At 44.0% G+C, this 14,623-nt stretch overlaps 3 protein-coding genes across 8 annotated transcripts; 2 read left to right on the top strand and 1 right to left on the bottom strand.

Annotated features, from left to right (window-relative positions):
• The first annotated feature begins 1,128 nt into the window (after nucleotides 1-1,128).
• LOC117846477 (putative F-box protein At2g02030) lies at nucleotides 1,129-3,117 on the top strand. Of its 4 annotated transcripts, none has more exons than XM_034727664.2 (4): nucleotides 1,129-1,333; nucleotides 1,476-1,531; nucleotides 1,628-1,686; nucleotides 1,807-3,117. In XM_034727664.2, exon 4 carries the CDS (start codon nucleotides 1,835-1,837, stop codon nucleotides 2,945-2,947), a length of 1,113 nt encoding a protein of 370 aa, XP_034583555.1. In that variant the 5' UTR covers nucleotides 1,129-1,333; nucleotides 1,476-1,531; nucleotides 1,628-1,686; nucleotides 1,807-1,834; the 3' UTR covers nucleotides 2,948-3,117. The 4 variants fall into 4 exon arrangements, with proteins under 4 accessions (XP_034583555.1, XP_034583557.1, XP_034583558.1 ...); XM_034727666.2 differs by having other exon boundaries at nucleotides 1,129-1,337; XM_034727663.2 differs by having other exon boundaries at nucleotides 1,130-1,337; nucleotides 1,476-1,686.
• Nucleotides 3,118-5,283: 2,166 nt separating this feature from the next.
• Nucleotides 5,284-8,659, top strand: LOC117845094 (uncharacterized). 2 transcript variants are annotated; one of them, XM_034725999.2, is made up of 6 exons: nucleotides 5,284-5,620; nucleotides 5,896-6,038; nucleotides 6,444-6,575; nucleotides 6,986-7,171; nucleotides 7,539-7,663; nucleotides 8,183-8,659. In XM_034725999.2, exons 1-6 carry the CDS (start codon nucleotides 5,425-5,427, stop codon nucleotides 8,406-8,408), a joined length of 1,008 nt encoding a protein of 335 aa, XP_034581890.1. In that variant the 5' UTR covers nucleotides 5,284-5,424; the 3' UTR covers nucleotides 8,409-8,659. The 2 variants fall into 2 exon arrangements, with proteins under 2 accessions (XP_034581890.1, XP_034581889.1); XM_034725998.2 differs by having other exon boundaries at nucleotides 6,435-6,575.
• A 245-nt stretch (nucleotides 8,660-8,904) lies between these two features.
• Nucleotides 8,905-12,300, bottom strand: LOC117845095 (ASC1-like protein 1). Of its 2 annotated transcripts, XM_034726001.2 has the most exons (7): nucleotides 11,781-12,300; nucleotides 10,325-10,551; nucleotides 10,077-10,232; nucleotides 9,788-9,973; nucleotides 9,455-9,639; nucleotides 9,279-9,358; nucleotides 8,905-9,193 (listed from the first exon to the last, which is right to left on the bottom strand). In XM_034726001.2, the coding sequence occupies exons 1-6, from the start codon at nucleotides 11,934-11,936 to the stop codon at nucleotides 9,327-9,329; spliced, it is 942 nt and encodes a 313-aa protein (XP_034581892.1). In that variant the 5' UTR covers nucleotides 11,937-12,300; the 3' UTR covers nucleotides 8,905-9,193; nucleotides 9,279-9,326. The 2 variants fall into 2 exon arrangements, with proteins under 2 accessions (XP_034581892.1, XP_034581891.1); XM_034726000.2 differs by having other exon boundaries at nucleotides 8,905-9,358; nucleotides 11,781-12,298.
• Nucleotides 12,301-14,623: the final 2,323 nt, after the last annotated feature.

Below are 14,623 nucleotides of genomic sequence, written 5' to 3'. Positions count from 1 at the left end.
GAATCTTATTTCTTGCATGAATTTTAATCATTTTAAGGTAATTTTGAAAAATCTTCAGGGATAGGAATTCCATCCTAAAGGCCACCTGCCGTGGCCCAGGTCAGTCTTTTGCTGATACATCAGTTTCCCATCTAAGTTTAAATGTGTACAAAAGCCCATATGGTTATTTAATCCTCACCCTACCTAGTTGATCGCGCATCGTCAAAGTTTGATGGTAGCTGCACGATATTCTTAAGGTAAGTAATTCGATTTCCTATCTTGAGAGGAATTGCATGCATCAAACGTTGCCCACTGAAAAAGCATTAATTTCTTTTAATGATGAGAACGCAATGTCAGTTTCCATACACAGTTTTATGGCACCGTTCCTTTTTTCTTCATAAAGACTTTATCAAGTCAACGAAAATGCTAATGTGACATGAAATTTAATACCCATAAAATTCTACATGGAACTTCCACCGAGACTAGCCTAACTTATGGATGATCTGGACTTCTCGGTGACAACGAACACATTATCAAAAACCATGACAAAAGAGAAGCTAAATTATTTGTTTATTACTAGTAGCTCTTTAAAATACTTATATTCTTCAGTGATTTTTTGCTTAGATTAAGATTTTGGTGGAAGAGAAACCTTTCTAATAATTTATATATAACAGACATTAAAACCGTCTACGATGAACCATTGGGTAGTAGTAGGCCGGAGAGCAACACGGGCGACTGTGACAGCACGCCGAAATACACGAGAATATATCCCTCGGTCCCATTCTACGAGGAAAACATCGCACGGGCCCATCACCGAGCACGTCGGCATCACCCTGATCGCGACGCCGCCCTCCTCCTCCTCCCTCCCTACGGCGACGACAGCGGCGCACGGGGGCCCGCCCGCCCCCCTCGACCGCCCAAGCGCGCATCCCCACGGCCCACGACCCACCCCCACCCCCCATCCCGCCCGCCCGTCCCGCATCCGACGGCCCCGCCCGCGCCGCCGACGCCTCGCGATTCGCGTCACGTGCTCCAACCCCCCACCGCGTCGACACGGCGATGCCCCCGCGTCACCCGCCGCCCCGCCCCCCCCCCCCCCACCTATCGTCTTCCCGTTTCTTGTTCTCCCCCCCACCCGACCCGACCCCGTCCAAAACGAACAGGAGCCGACGAACGCGACCGAGGAAGCGGAAACGGGAGGGAGGGGAAGGGAGGGAGGAAAAGGGCAAAGTCGCCGCCCATCGCCGGCCGCCGACCGGTCGGTGAGGCCGATGCGCTGACTCCCGCTCGGCCGCATCGTGTTCCGCCGCCTCGCCGAGGCCCGATTCCAGGACCGCTTCGGTTTGGCCGGCCGGTAGGTTGGTTGGTTTCCTTCTCTTCTTTTCCTTTTGTTTTCACGAAAGGACTCGACAGCTAGTCGCCTTCACCTACCATGTGCTGGTGGTGAGTTCGTTGGGGCCGTGTGGAGCCGCTCTTGATTTCGCTGGCCCTGGCAGGTTCCGGGGAGTTCCAGAGCCGGGGGGTTCTTTGTCTCCCTGAGGCTGCAATGCAGGTTTGCATCTAGCAGCGCGGTTTGAGCGGTTCGATTCCTCTGATTCTCGTTTCGTTGTGCTGAGACTGTGCGGTTGCTTCTTGAATTTGATTCAAGAACTAGGCCGATCCTGCCTGCGCTGTGGCTGCTGTTCTTCTTCTCTAGGTGTATGATAGGTACTGGATGCTTTTAATTCCCTAGCTCCTTACCGATTGCAATCGCTTCTGTATGGAATTAACGAAATTATTGTCTTTCATGCTGAAATGCTGCTATTATTTCGTGGATGCGTGAACCAGGACGGTTGCCGCTAGCCAGGAATTGGTGATGGAGCAGAAGAAAGCAAGACCAGCAGAGGAGCCTGCCCGGTTGATGTGCGATGATGCGCTAACGGAGGTCTTCCGTAGGCTGCCCGCCCGTGCACTCGCTGCTTGCAGGCTGGTGTGCAAGTCCTGGATGTCTGTGCTTACGGATCCGCACTTCATCCACGAGCACCTTAGGCGCGGCCAGCAGAAGCTGCTTCTCTTTGCGAACGACCGGGTGATTGACAGGTCGCTCGCCATGGTGCTCTCGGACGACAACAAGTCCATGTACCAGCTGTCGAGGCCCGCGGCGTCTCAGAGCGTGTTTGTGCACAATTCGTGCAATGGCCTGCTGTGCCTGGGTGACAGTACAGGAGCGGTGGAGGTGCTGAACCCGACGACTGGTGAATCTCTCGTGTTGCCAATGCCAATGTACACGGCTGGGAGCAGCCAGTTCTCATCCTGTAATTGGCACTGCTTGGGGTTTTGTCCGAAGACGAGGGAGCACAAGGTTGTGCATTTCTATCCAGGATCTCATATTGATTCGTTTGAGGTGCGCTGTGAGATATACACGATTGGAGCTGGTGTCTGGAGACAAGTTGGGAGCTTCCGTGGTGCTCCGACGGATAGAGGGGTGCATGTGAATGGAACAGTGTACTATCTGACAAAGTTCCGCTACATTGCTTCATCTCGTATCAATTGCTTGAATCTTGAGAGTGAAAAATTTGATGTGATGACGCTTCCTCCACGCAAGTCTTATGGAGGGCATTGTTCTTTGACAGAGATTGAGGGAAGGCTATGCTTGTTAGTTGTGGATGGTGTACTTGAAGGGCCACCTCGGACAATGGACATATTGATGCTCAATAGCGATGATAAGCAGAGCTGGACTCCCAGATACCACTTCTCTTTGCCTTGGTTGATGCCTTCTTGTTATTTTACTCCGAAACACACACTCTTCCATGACAGGAAGATTTGGGTGCAGTTGTTGGCTAGGAACCTCTATTGTTTCGATCCAAGTTCAGGTTCTGAAGAACTGACAGTAGCCTGGCCAGAGCTTGACTTTCCGTTTAGCACACATACTTTCATTGAGAGCATAGTTCCTCTGCGTAAAGACTACTTCATCAAGCAGATACAGTGACAGTGGTGTTGTGCCCCTTGTTTTCAAGGTGGTATTCAGTTTACAGCAATACAGTACCTTAATTGTTTCTTTTTTCTTTTATGAACCAAGCTGTTATTCAGCTTAAGGTGATGTGCTATTTTGGATTCTAATTAGTGATAATAAATGCAATCTCTAAACATTTCTGACCATTCATGCTCTTATGGCTTCTTATTGGTCTGTTCATTGCTCTTTGTGCTGAGAAGTTGATAAGCAAAGTTCAGAGAAGAGAAGATTGTTAAAAAACGGCAGTTACTTTAGGTTTGCCTATCTCTGGGGTTCTGTATGAAACTTTTATAGTTCTAGAGCTATCCTTTTGCTGTGGACATTCCTAGTTTGTTGAAGCTTTTAATGCCTATTGGACTTCAGATTTCTCATGACTGCTTACAAATAGAAATTTCGTAAAAACAGGAGGGGATTATCTTCGTAAGAGACTGAATAGTTTCTTGAGAAATGATATTCCCTGAAAAGAAAAACAGAGAATATAACCTGTGAATTTGGTTGAAGATGAGTTTTGTCAGTTGCTACCAATACATTTTTTCCTGCTATTCCCTAATGTTAATTCTGGTAGAAACTAAACAGTTTTTTGAGTCATTTGCTGAGTTGTATAGCAGAAGTTTCTGCTTTCAGAATGCAATCTGGACATGTACAAGGATGGCCTGGAAGAGCATTTTCTGATGCCCAATGATGAGGAACTGGTGTGTTTTAATGTCTGGGAGAGATTTGTGCACTTCAGATGTACTACTAGTTATTTCTGAAATTGTTGCCAATGGTGGAGGGCTCCCCTTCCCCTCCCCCTCCTTCCCTCTCTTGTGTAAACGAGACATGTCCCTGGCCCTGCAGTAAAATTCTGAGATGGAAAATCCTCATAGATATTTTTCTTTACCCCCGTATTATTGCAACCACACAAATAACTTTGACGCCGATGCTGAAATTTTTTACCTAGCCTTACCTTCAATGCCAGCAATGCGTGTGCTTGAATGTTAAGATTAGTCTGGTCAAATGCTGGTAATCCACTTTAGTTTCCCCCGCCAATCCTTTTTTGTATCAGAAAATAGCATGACATCGACTTATTTCTGGTGACAATCTGATTTGTGCTCCATGGATCTTTGTTTGCGCGATGAAATGCGAATTGCCGAATTCACTGAATTGCAAGGATCTCTGGAGTCTTGCTCAAGTCTTTGTACATGGCTGCCTAATGACCAGTAGCCAGGAGGCCCCGCCCAGGACAGTTTGACTTCGCATCTACCCAGCAGATTGTGCAAGGCGTGCAGGAATAAAGTACAAGCACACCACCGGCTTCAGTTTCAACTTTCAAGGTTCACAGGAGCACCCTCTGCACGAACCATCCACTTTCTCACCTTGAATCTCTACGGCAGCTCATCAACTGTGATGAGTTTTTTACTAGCAACATTGACTCTGATTGTTCACCAAAAAGTGATTCCAAAATGCTTCTAAGATCGCGCCTTACAGTTGCTGCATCTACAAGAACTGTATTGCTATCTTATAAAACAAGGTTAGGTAGAGATGTGCCGTGCCTACGTTTGACTCATCGTGATGCCGTTACAAGCAGTGAGTGCCAAGTTGCTAGCCGAACGAGCCAAGGCGAGATTGCAGCACAGTCGCACGGGGCAACGAACTCCAACCGAAGTTTCGAAGGAAATTATTTCAGCACCTTGATCAAATTTTGCATCCCTAGTTTTTTTTTCCTGAGTGGAATGGACTCACAGGTCACAGCAATGTAAGCTGGTTATGAGTTCGTCAATTGCATCTCTAGGTTTTGGAAGTAACGAATCACGTACATGCTTAGACTTCAAGCAAAATGACCTCTCTTGATTCGCATAAATGGCTCACTTGCAAGCTTTGACATTAAGCAAGTTGCTTCGATTCACACGTCATTTAGGACATCAATACACTCTACACGGTGAACCAATAGTTTCTATAAAGATATAATTTTTTTAAAAATACTCCCTCCGTTCTAAATTGTAGATCGATTTAGTTTTTATTTTATTTTATAGATACTTAGAAAGCTAAAACGAGCTACAATTTGGAACGGAGAGAGTAGTTATATATATTAATTACATTTCAAAGTACTTTATCATAAATAGTCAACTCAACATTATATTGTCAATCTATTCATCTTTTTATACCAAATTTGATCCGATGACCTGCAAGTTCATATAAAAAATGTGGAATTTTCGTGTATGTTTCTTTCCTTTAACCAATTTTAAGTTATTTTAATTTTAATAAAAAAAGAATTTAGTCCATCTTGAAAGAAAACGAAAGGGCAATGCTCCCTCTGTCCATCACATAAAGAAGCAGGAGCCTCAAGTCACTGTCCGCGTGGACACGGCTGACCTGCGAAACCACCGGACCAACCGCATCAGGAATTCAGGGACGCGCGGCGTGGGAGTTCGCCGGCGGCGAGGAGCCGGGGCGTAGGCCGGATAGCCCGGAAGATGGGTTGCTCCATCTCCGGGCTCAACGCCCTCTACGACGCCGCGACGGGCGGCGGCGACGTCTGGATCAACGAGCGCCGCTTCCGCGTCCTCCGCCAGATCGGCGAGGGCGGCTTCGCCTTCGTCTACCTCGTCAGGGAGCAGCAGCCCGCCTCCAACGCCGCGCCCGCCAGGCGCCACGACGCCCACGTCTCAGGTATCCCGCGCCCCCTCGCGAGCTCATGATTTCGTCTCAGTGAGCGTGCTTGGTGTGCTGGATTAGTTCATGAAATTGGCCGAAATGAGTAATACTAGGATTCGTGCGTTGTTTCAGTTTGAGAATCCTCCATTCTTGATTTCACTAATGTTCCTTGGTGCTTCTCCCACTTCGATTTTGAGATGCCGGGATCAAATGAGTGGAGGTTCTTCGATTCCACGTCTTGCAGAGCACAAACACAACTGAATAGGTTTCGCTTGTTGTGTCAATCTCAGAGGATGGAACGTATGCCATGAAGAAGGTGCTGATACAGAGCAAGGAGCAGCTGGATCTGGTGAGGGAGGAGATCCGTGTGTCGTCATTGTTCAGTCACCCCAACCTGTTGCCGCTTCTTGATCATGCCATAATAGCCGTCAAGGTAATCCATTCTGCCTTATTTTTTTTTCTTTGTATGTGCCTAGGGATGCTATAAGCCACTGGACACTGAGATGTCCAGCTATGTGCAAGGTCCAGGGAAACATGTTGAATTTGACTAAATTCATCATGATTGGTAGGTATTATAGAAGCGAACCTTTTTTTTAAAGGTTCTGAGACATTCTTTTCTCATTTGATATATATGTGTGAGATGTAGCCCAAAAAAGAAAAGAAAAGAAAAGAAAAAAGATTACAAATGTGTATATAGTCTGCTGTAGTGATGTACTGTCAAATAAAAAGGTTTTGTCGGTTAGGGGACTTGATGTTCTAGTCAACTATTTTCTTTTTGTTCAAAAAGTTTACCTCATGTTGAGAAGGCTTGCTGTCGTGATATGTTTAGAGTCCACAGGGAGATTGGAGTCATGAAGCGTACCTGCTCTTTCCAGTCCATTTGGATGGTACTTTATTTGACAACTCTAACATCATGCTGTCCAGAAAGGAATACTATTCGACAGCTGACGTTCTGCAAATATTCCGGCAGGTCAGTCCATTGATGAGATTAGAACACTATGTTCAAATTACTTGATGTTGCTATTGCTACTTCTAAAATTGCTTTATGTAACTATAATCACAATTGGTTGTGACCAATGTTCAATATGAAATAAGTTATCATGTAACTCGTTCATAATCTTTAATGTACCATGTATGCCTCATGTCATATAAAATTGGGAAAGCTCTGGAATAGGAAGTTATAAGATGTGTAGAAAGTAACTCTACTCCCATTGGTTTATTATAGGCTTGTCATGTCAGAATAAAATTTTCCGCATCGAAACTATCTTCCTTTATTGGTACAATGGGATGTCATAACTTTCATGGAAAATGGTTACCATTGTTCTTTTTCATCCTGTATGTACTTTTGTATAGTGTATACTGATAGAAGGCTACTGACAGATGTGTGAAGGACTAAAGCACATGCACAGCTTTGATCCTCCATATGCCCATAATGATGTGAAGCCTGGTAATGTTCTTATAACCCGACGTAAAGGACAAGCACCTGTTGCAACTTTAATGGATTTTGGAAGTGCAAGGCCTGCAAGAAAGCAAATCCGTTCTCGTTCTGAGGCGTTACAGTTGCAGGTTTGTCAGCATTAGCTTCTGGTACTTTTTCACATAAGACAACTCTTGATAAACTGTGTCTTTTCATTTTTTCCATCTAGTCTTTAATATGCGTCTCCATAGTCTACAAATCCATTTTAAGTTGCTACTTAAATGTACAAACACATTTAAGTGATTCTGCACAAACCAAAAAATAAGAAGGAAAACCTTACTATAAGTTCTGTTCTTTCCTTAAGTTAGTGAAATTGCAAGGCTGAGTAATCTTGTAGACAGTTGATCTTACTTTAGAGTTTAGAATATTCAGGTTCTAGCTAGAAGAATTTGAAATCTTGGTACATTGAAAGCTATCGCTGTCAAGTATTACTGACCCATATCTTGTTCTGTATAGGAATGGGCTGCTGAGCATTGCTCTGCACCTTATCGTGCCCCTGAATTATGGGACTGCCCAAGCCATGCTGATATTGATGAGAGGACAGACATCTGGTCTCTAGGATGCACCCTTTATGCAATCATGTAAGTCTACCCGTGGTTTGCATGAGCAAATATGATAACCATTGATTCAGTTCCCCTATTGATTTAATGGTTAGTCTAATTCTTAACGAATTTGTCTTAACTTTTTGGCACACAGTTACAATTATATATTTGACCTTTTGTGATATCCTATCAGATTCCTAGCACCCCATTTGGCATATTTTCAAAAAAAAAAAACTTTCAGCGACACTTGATAACTGGAAGAGTGACTATCCTATCAAAAACTGAAATTGAACACTTTTGGACAACCACCAATCATGTGCGATACCCTTTTGATGGTTGTCTGGTTGAAGTTTTTCAGTAAAGCTTTAAGTCTACTTATGTTTCTGTGTAGAGCTCTAGCATTTTGCAGTAGATTCTGTGCTGAAGTTGTAGTGACAGATTTCCTGATCTTCCTTATTATTCAGTCAGCAGACTCAGATAACTGATGTACCATGTCCACAAATGAAATAGAGCTTTAAGTGCTCTATAAATGGCTGATATCATATTGACCCTTTTTAGGTTTAATGTTTCACCATTTGAGTATGCTCTTGGTGAATCTGGAGGAAGTCTGCAACTTGCCATTGTCAATGGGCAGTTGAAGTGGCCAGCAGGACCCAACCCTCCTTATCCTGATGAACTTCGCCAGTTTGTTATCTGGATGCTTCAGCCTCAAGCTGCCATGCGCCCTCACATCGGCGATGTAGTTCTTCATGTTGACAAGCTCATCACAAAATACTTGTCCTAAACCATCTTGAGTTTCCATTCTGTCTCATTTCTTTGCTATATATACAAAGTGAATATGGTGTAAAATGGGTTCATGCTTGACATCATTCGATCCTTGGATAGGTGCAATATTGATTCTTTGTAGAACTTTCAGATTGTTATCGACATTCATTTTGATGTTTACCTCAGTTATCATGTACAAATATGTCAAGTGAACATCAAAAGTTGCTATAACATATGTAATAGTATCAAAAGCCTGTGATTGTGGACAAATATTCTCTTGATTTTTTTTTAAAATTACTCACTGCATTCCAATACGTAGGTTGTTTTTTGTTTTGTCCTAAGTCAAATGACCAAGTTTATAGAAATTATATTGATTTCTACAATTTTAATAAAAAACAATTTGATGCCAGAGATGTTTGTGTATCTTTATAAACTTGGTTAAAAGTTAGAAAAGTATGGAACGTTAGGAGCAATAGCTTATCCGTGTGGAGAATTGCGGCAGTATAACAGACTCGTGCAGAAATAAGAGTCGATAATGTTACATTCTTGTCAAGTTCTTCCCTGTACTTCCATCAGAATGGATGACACACCAAGTTGTCACTGAGTAGCTGTAGCCTGTAGCAAATTACATGATTTGAAATCAAAATCATCTGTCTAGTTACAAAAATGAATGAACAAGATATTATTGTGTATCTTTTACAAATTCTGGTTTACTGAAAAACACAATGCATTTTTTCTTTCATACAAGGACACGAGTGCGCAGGTGGCTTCAGTGGCAACTCATGAAGGTTGTCATCTTTGATGCTGAAAAAAAATGATACGGTATAATGAGATCTAATATCTGCATATCTTCTGTAAAAGGGGGGAAAAATGCTTTCAGGTGGTGTGCCTTGCTGTGGGGACCACCAGTCTTCAGTTAAACATTCAACCTAAAAAGTTAATCTTCATGCTCCTCTTCACCTTCAGAATCTGTGTGAGAGTAAGTTGAGTTTAGTAAACCAATAAGACGATGCTGCCAAAGAGAGATCTAACACCATGAAGGAAAAAGAGAGAAAAATGACTGACCGGATCGAACATCATCGCCAACACGCCCTTTTGACTGAACTTGTCTAACAAGCATCCGCCATATCAGTACCCACCAATATATGTGAAGAACTAGGAGTGAGAACAGAAGGCAGTTGAAAACATAGTAGTATATGGGGCCGTAAAATCGATGCTTCTCCTTGTCCAGGGTCAGCAGTACTTCATAGCTGGGAAAAAAAATATGAGATCAGACCATCAATCAACAAAATATGCTACAGCGATTTTTGTTGATTAATGCTTCTTTCAAGTACCATGGTGAACGGCCAGATGTAGCACTAGATGCCAGAGAACCTACAAGCTAGAGTTGTTGTTTACCTTGTGCTTCTTAGAATCCAGAAAGGGAAAATAATGAGGCGAAGAAGTATCCACGACGCCACAAAAAGAAGAAATGCCACAACAGCTAGCCACTCGCAGCTACTGTACTTGGCCATCTTCCCAATCTCTAGGAATATATCGCTTGCATCATGAAGGGCTAAAACAACAGAGCCGACACGAGCAAATCTGTTTAATAGGCACAATAACAACACAACTAGTTCATGATGCTGGCATCAGTTTGTAATAGAATTACAGTCACTCTCCCCTAGGAAAACCTTTAGAAACATACCTGAAAATATAAGATAGAATAATCAGAACAACGGTTGCTACATGGTGGGACATTGAAACTCCAAAATCTGAACGTCTTGTTTCCCAGAACAGAAGAGCAAAGATTGAATATGTGTAAAATCCAGCAGCATACATGTAGACAGCTTTGAGCTTCAGTCTGGAAGAAGGAAAAATTCAATGTTTAGGCATGGATCTTCTTGGGGGAAAACAAAATTGGAAAGAGGAAGGGAAGGCCTGTTTGCTTCTTACTTTATCTTTTGATCAGGCCAGATCTGATCACCAGGCCCTACCCAAAAGTATCTGGTGTTCTTAAACCATGGTTCGTTGTATGTTACAGATAATGAAAGCAGCTCTCCAGAAAGAAAATAAACAAACTTCCACGCTGATTCTTTAAATTTATTGATTTTCTTTCTACTATCATCTGTTTCAGCAAGCTTGTCATATCCCTTTCCAAATATAAGCCTTCGTGCTAATACCTGCAAATATTATGAGGACTATTGAGATTTCATGTAAGGAAATACTGGCATAACACAGATATTGCACAACCACCATCATATCATGATTGCATCAAGCTAATTTGAAATCATTTTGCTCAGAATGTATGGTTGTAATCTGATATCACAATAAATGTGTGACACCTGTATCACAACAAACAAGACAAGAACAGAAGGGCAGAAATTAATTCGTTTTGGCTTCTTATTTAGTACGACAATAACATTGGTTTTGCAATAAAGAATGTAAAATCAAAGGAATGCTTAGATATCCTGGAAAAAAATTATGTCTGCTATTAAGTCTTTGGCATGCAAAAGTGGTCATGGTTCGATCTGCAATTTACTCAGTAATTCTCCCTTCTTCCTCTCCACCTCATTTCCCAACTATCTTCTCCTTTTAGACAATAACTATCCTTCTAATAGATCAAAAGTCATTCTACTGTTCCCTTCCTGTTTTTATTTTCTTTTTGTGTAAATCACCTTGGATATTAACATTTAACACCTGACAATAGATCCACAGCCACTTGCAAGCCAAATACTTTACCCCACATTTGCTTAGCTATAAACAGTAACCAAAAAGTTTCCAAAAAAGTACAGACATGATGTGTGGACTCTAGACCCAAAGGATGACACACTTTACAGAACAATGATGCTTAAACGTTTTCTTTTCTTCTCTAAAGTTGCTTGCCGTGTAACCTTAAGGAAAAGAAGAAGCAAATGGCATCTAAAAACAGGCCTCATAACAACCAACCAAATAAAGGCAAGTGGAACATAGCTTTAAGGTTACCGGGGCACCAGACACACCATTGGCGCACCAAAGGAAGCCAATTTTGCACGAAAACAGAATCAACACGTTGTGAGCACACCTTTCCCAAACTCACCCCATCACAATCTAAATCAAAAGATGGACCATGATGTACTTTCCATTTTCTACAGCTTAATTCACTCGCCGAGAATTTGGTATGATGCCTGCATGTCAAGACTTGAACAGTTGCAGAAAATGAACGCAAAATAAACTTCCTTAATGATCTGGTTCAGTCTAACTGAACCATGAACAGCTCCAGTCTCCATAACAGTCAGTACTAAACAGAGTTAACTGAAGAATCGAATGCCGTTCATCCCATCCGTTACAAACCACAACCCGGGACACTGGAATGGCGTAACTTAGCACGGGCATTTCGGATCCAAGAAACCTGCAGGAAGCAGCTGATTACCTCGAAGACGAGCCGGTCGAGGAGGAACCGGACGGCGGGGAAGAAGGCGACGAGCAAGGGAAGCGCGGCGAAGTCCCCGTAGATCGGGTACGCCTCTGCCTCCCAGTCCACCGGCGCCGACGTGGAGCCCAGGAACAGCTCCACGAGCGCCGCCATTGCGGGGAGGAGATCCAACAACTAGAAACCAGCTCTCGGACGGATCCAAACCACTCCGGCAACCAACAAGAACGCGAAATGGGCGCAAGATTCGGCGCCGACACGGCCCGCTGGCCTCCCCGAGCCGATCCAAGGAGCCACTGGTTGGAGGTAGAGGCGAGTCAACGCGAGCACCTAAGAGCTGGAAGGAGGTGAGATTTGGGATTGGACTATTGGAGGAAGGGTAGGGATGGAGCAGGTCGACTTCACGGTGGCGAGAACAAGGAACGGAAGCTGATGAACTGGCTGGCGCCTTTTTCTGTGGGGGCGGCAAACAACGCAACAAATGGGAGGAGGATCTGGATGGGAGGGACCCTGCGAGATAAGATCTGCGCGCCGATTAAACTACTAGTCATAGCGACTAGTGAGAGAGGCTTACGAAATTTATATAAGTGGATTTTTTAAAAAAAATTGCGAGCGAAACAAGGAGTACACTTCCTGTTCAATTTAATAATCACTGATTAGAAGTCTGAACAACAGCTTAGAAACAAAACTCTTCTCTGAAAATTTATACAGTTTTTTTAGACGATTGACCCTTTATACGCCACTCTCCAAGCATGACCAAAAAAAACACACACCCACATTTCGAATAGCTACACAACATCCGAATGATTTTCTACAACTAATTATCACCCACATTTTCAGGCAATAGGAACATGACACTTCACTAGACTAAAAAAACTCTAAGAGACCTCCTCGCTGTAACTCCCGGCAAAAATAAAAAACGAGGCCAGCGCTACTTTTACTTATTTATCTGGCTTGCCGGTTGTTCTCTCCTTCTTCATCAATAAAATAGGCATAATTTCATATCCGCTCGTTCAAAAAAAAAACACAGGACAAAAATAAAAAGAATGATACATTCACATAAGCATAGGACAGAGGAAAAGGAAATCTGAATGAAAACACGTAAGCAAATCAATCATTTTGGACAATGAGCATGTCAAAATTTTAGAATGCTAAGTTTTTGGTAAGTCAAAAGTTGGATTAAAAACTTGCTAATATTTTGGTAGAATAAATGGGAGATGTTCGCAAATTTGGGTACCAAATCAAGTAGTGACAAAAAGTTGGTTTGCCAAAACTTTGGCATGCCAACAACATTTTGGCAGCAAACCAAGGATCCAATGAAGCAACGACACATCACGAAACTAAAAAAAGAGCATATTGGCATGCATCTCTTGCGGCACTCCTGTGGGTGGTGTTCATGGTGGTGGGCACCTTGAGTCCTCAACATCCATCATGTTTACCTCGTTATGGTCGTCTTTGTTGAACCTTGTCATTGTGGACTTGTGGTCAGGTTGTCAACGATGCTGAGCCGCTGGCGAGTGACGACGCCTTCCGACTTGGACAGATCTCTAGTGAAGTGAACAAGTGAACAAGGGCAAATGATCTCTCATTCAAAATTGGCAAGAAAACATGTGCGAATTGGCAAGAAAACATGGTCGCACATGGAGGATGGCATCGTTGGCACATCAAGCAGTAGAGGTTTCACCAATGAGAGCGAGCTCTCGTCGGCAGGGGCGGATCCAGCGTTGGGGTAGGGGAGCTCCAGCCCCTACCCCATGGATCCTATGGAGGCCCTAAAGCCCCTCTAAAATTTTTAGACATGGATGAAGAGGAAGAGGAAGAAAAGGAGGAAGGAGGAAGAAGGAGGGGAAGAAAATCCCCCTATGTCCAAGAGCTGGATCCGCCCCTGTTCGTCGGCCATGTTGCCTTGCTCGGCTTTACCGCCTCTTGGGCGAGGCCGTCGTCACAAACTCACGGGAAAGGGCTTCCTGGTGCAGCTCAACCTGGAGATGGTCATCGGTATGCTCAGCGACCCCGGCTGCGCTTCCTCAATGACAACACGGGGCATGGCCGCACGGGCCTTGACCGTGCCGGCATCCATCATCCCGTAGGCAACAAGGCAACAACCAATAAGCGGTCATCGTCAGGAGCTCCTATATGTCTTCCAGAAGGTAGATATGCAATTCATCTTTAAAGTACATATTAAGCCTATGCATAATATTTATATGCATCGACATTTGTTGTTATTTATCAATATTTTTTTAAAATGTCTGACTTAATTGTTACCAACATTTTTTGAAACTAACCAATATTTTTTTATATATACCAATATTTTTCTTTATTTTTTTGCATTCACCAACATTATTTGACAAGTTCCTGTACCAGTACCCCTGGCGAAGAGATTTAAGGCAACCAGACGCAAAATTGCCAAATGTCTAGCAGCAAGAGGCATGCTGGAGGCGGCCTAGAAGACGCCGCAGCCTACCTCCAGACCTCTAGTCGGTAGTCGAGGGCCACAATCCACTGATCCAACCAGATCGGGGCGGGACCGGCAGGAGGCCCACAACACCCACTCCTGGACTGGGGGTGACCGACGTCGTACCAGGAGCATTAAATGTGAGGTATGGCTCCCCCCTAATCGTCACACGCGGGGATGTGACTTGGCGGAGGGAGCCGACCTTTAGCCGGGGGGGTCCGAGGGTGAGGCTACACCCTTTGGACCGTCCAGAACGACTAGGACAATGCCACGCACGGTCGTACATGCCCACGCGCCCCGACATCATCATCGCCTTCGTCGCCAGGGTGACCCGTCAAGGTTAAGGCCATGCCACAGCGCCAGGCTCGGTATGGTCCCACAGGCGACG

This window comes from Setaria viridis, chromosome 2 (assembly GCF_005286985.2).
Source record: "Setaria viridis chromosome 2, Setaria_viridis_v4.0, whole genome shotgun sequence".
NCBI classification, from domain to species: Eukaryota; Viridiplantae; Streptophyta; class Magnoliopsida; order Poales; family Poaceae; genus Setaria; species Setaria viridis.
Note: the sequence above shows the minus strand (reverse complement) of the source record. Positions and strands in the feature narration are given on the sequence as shown.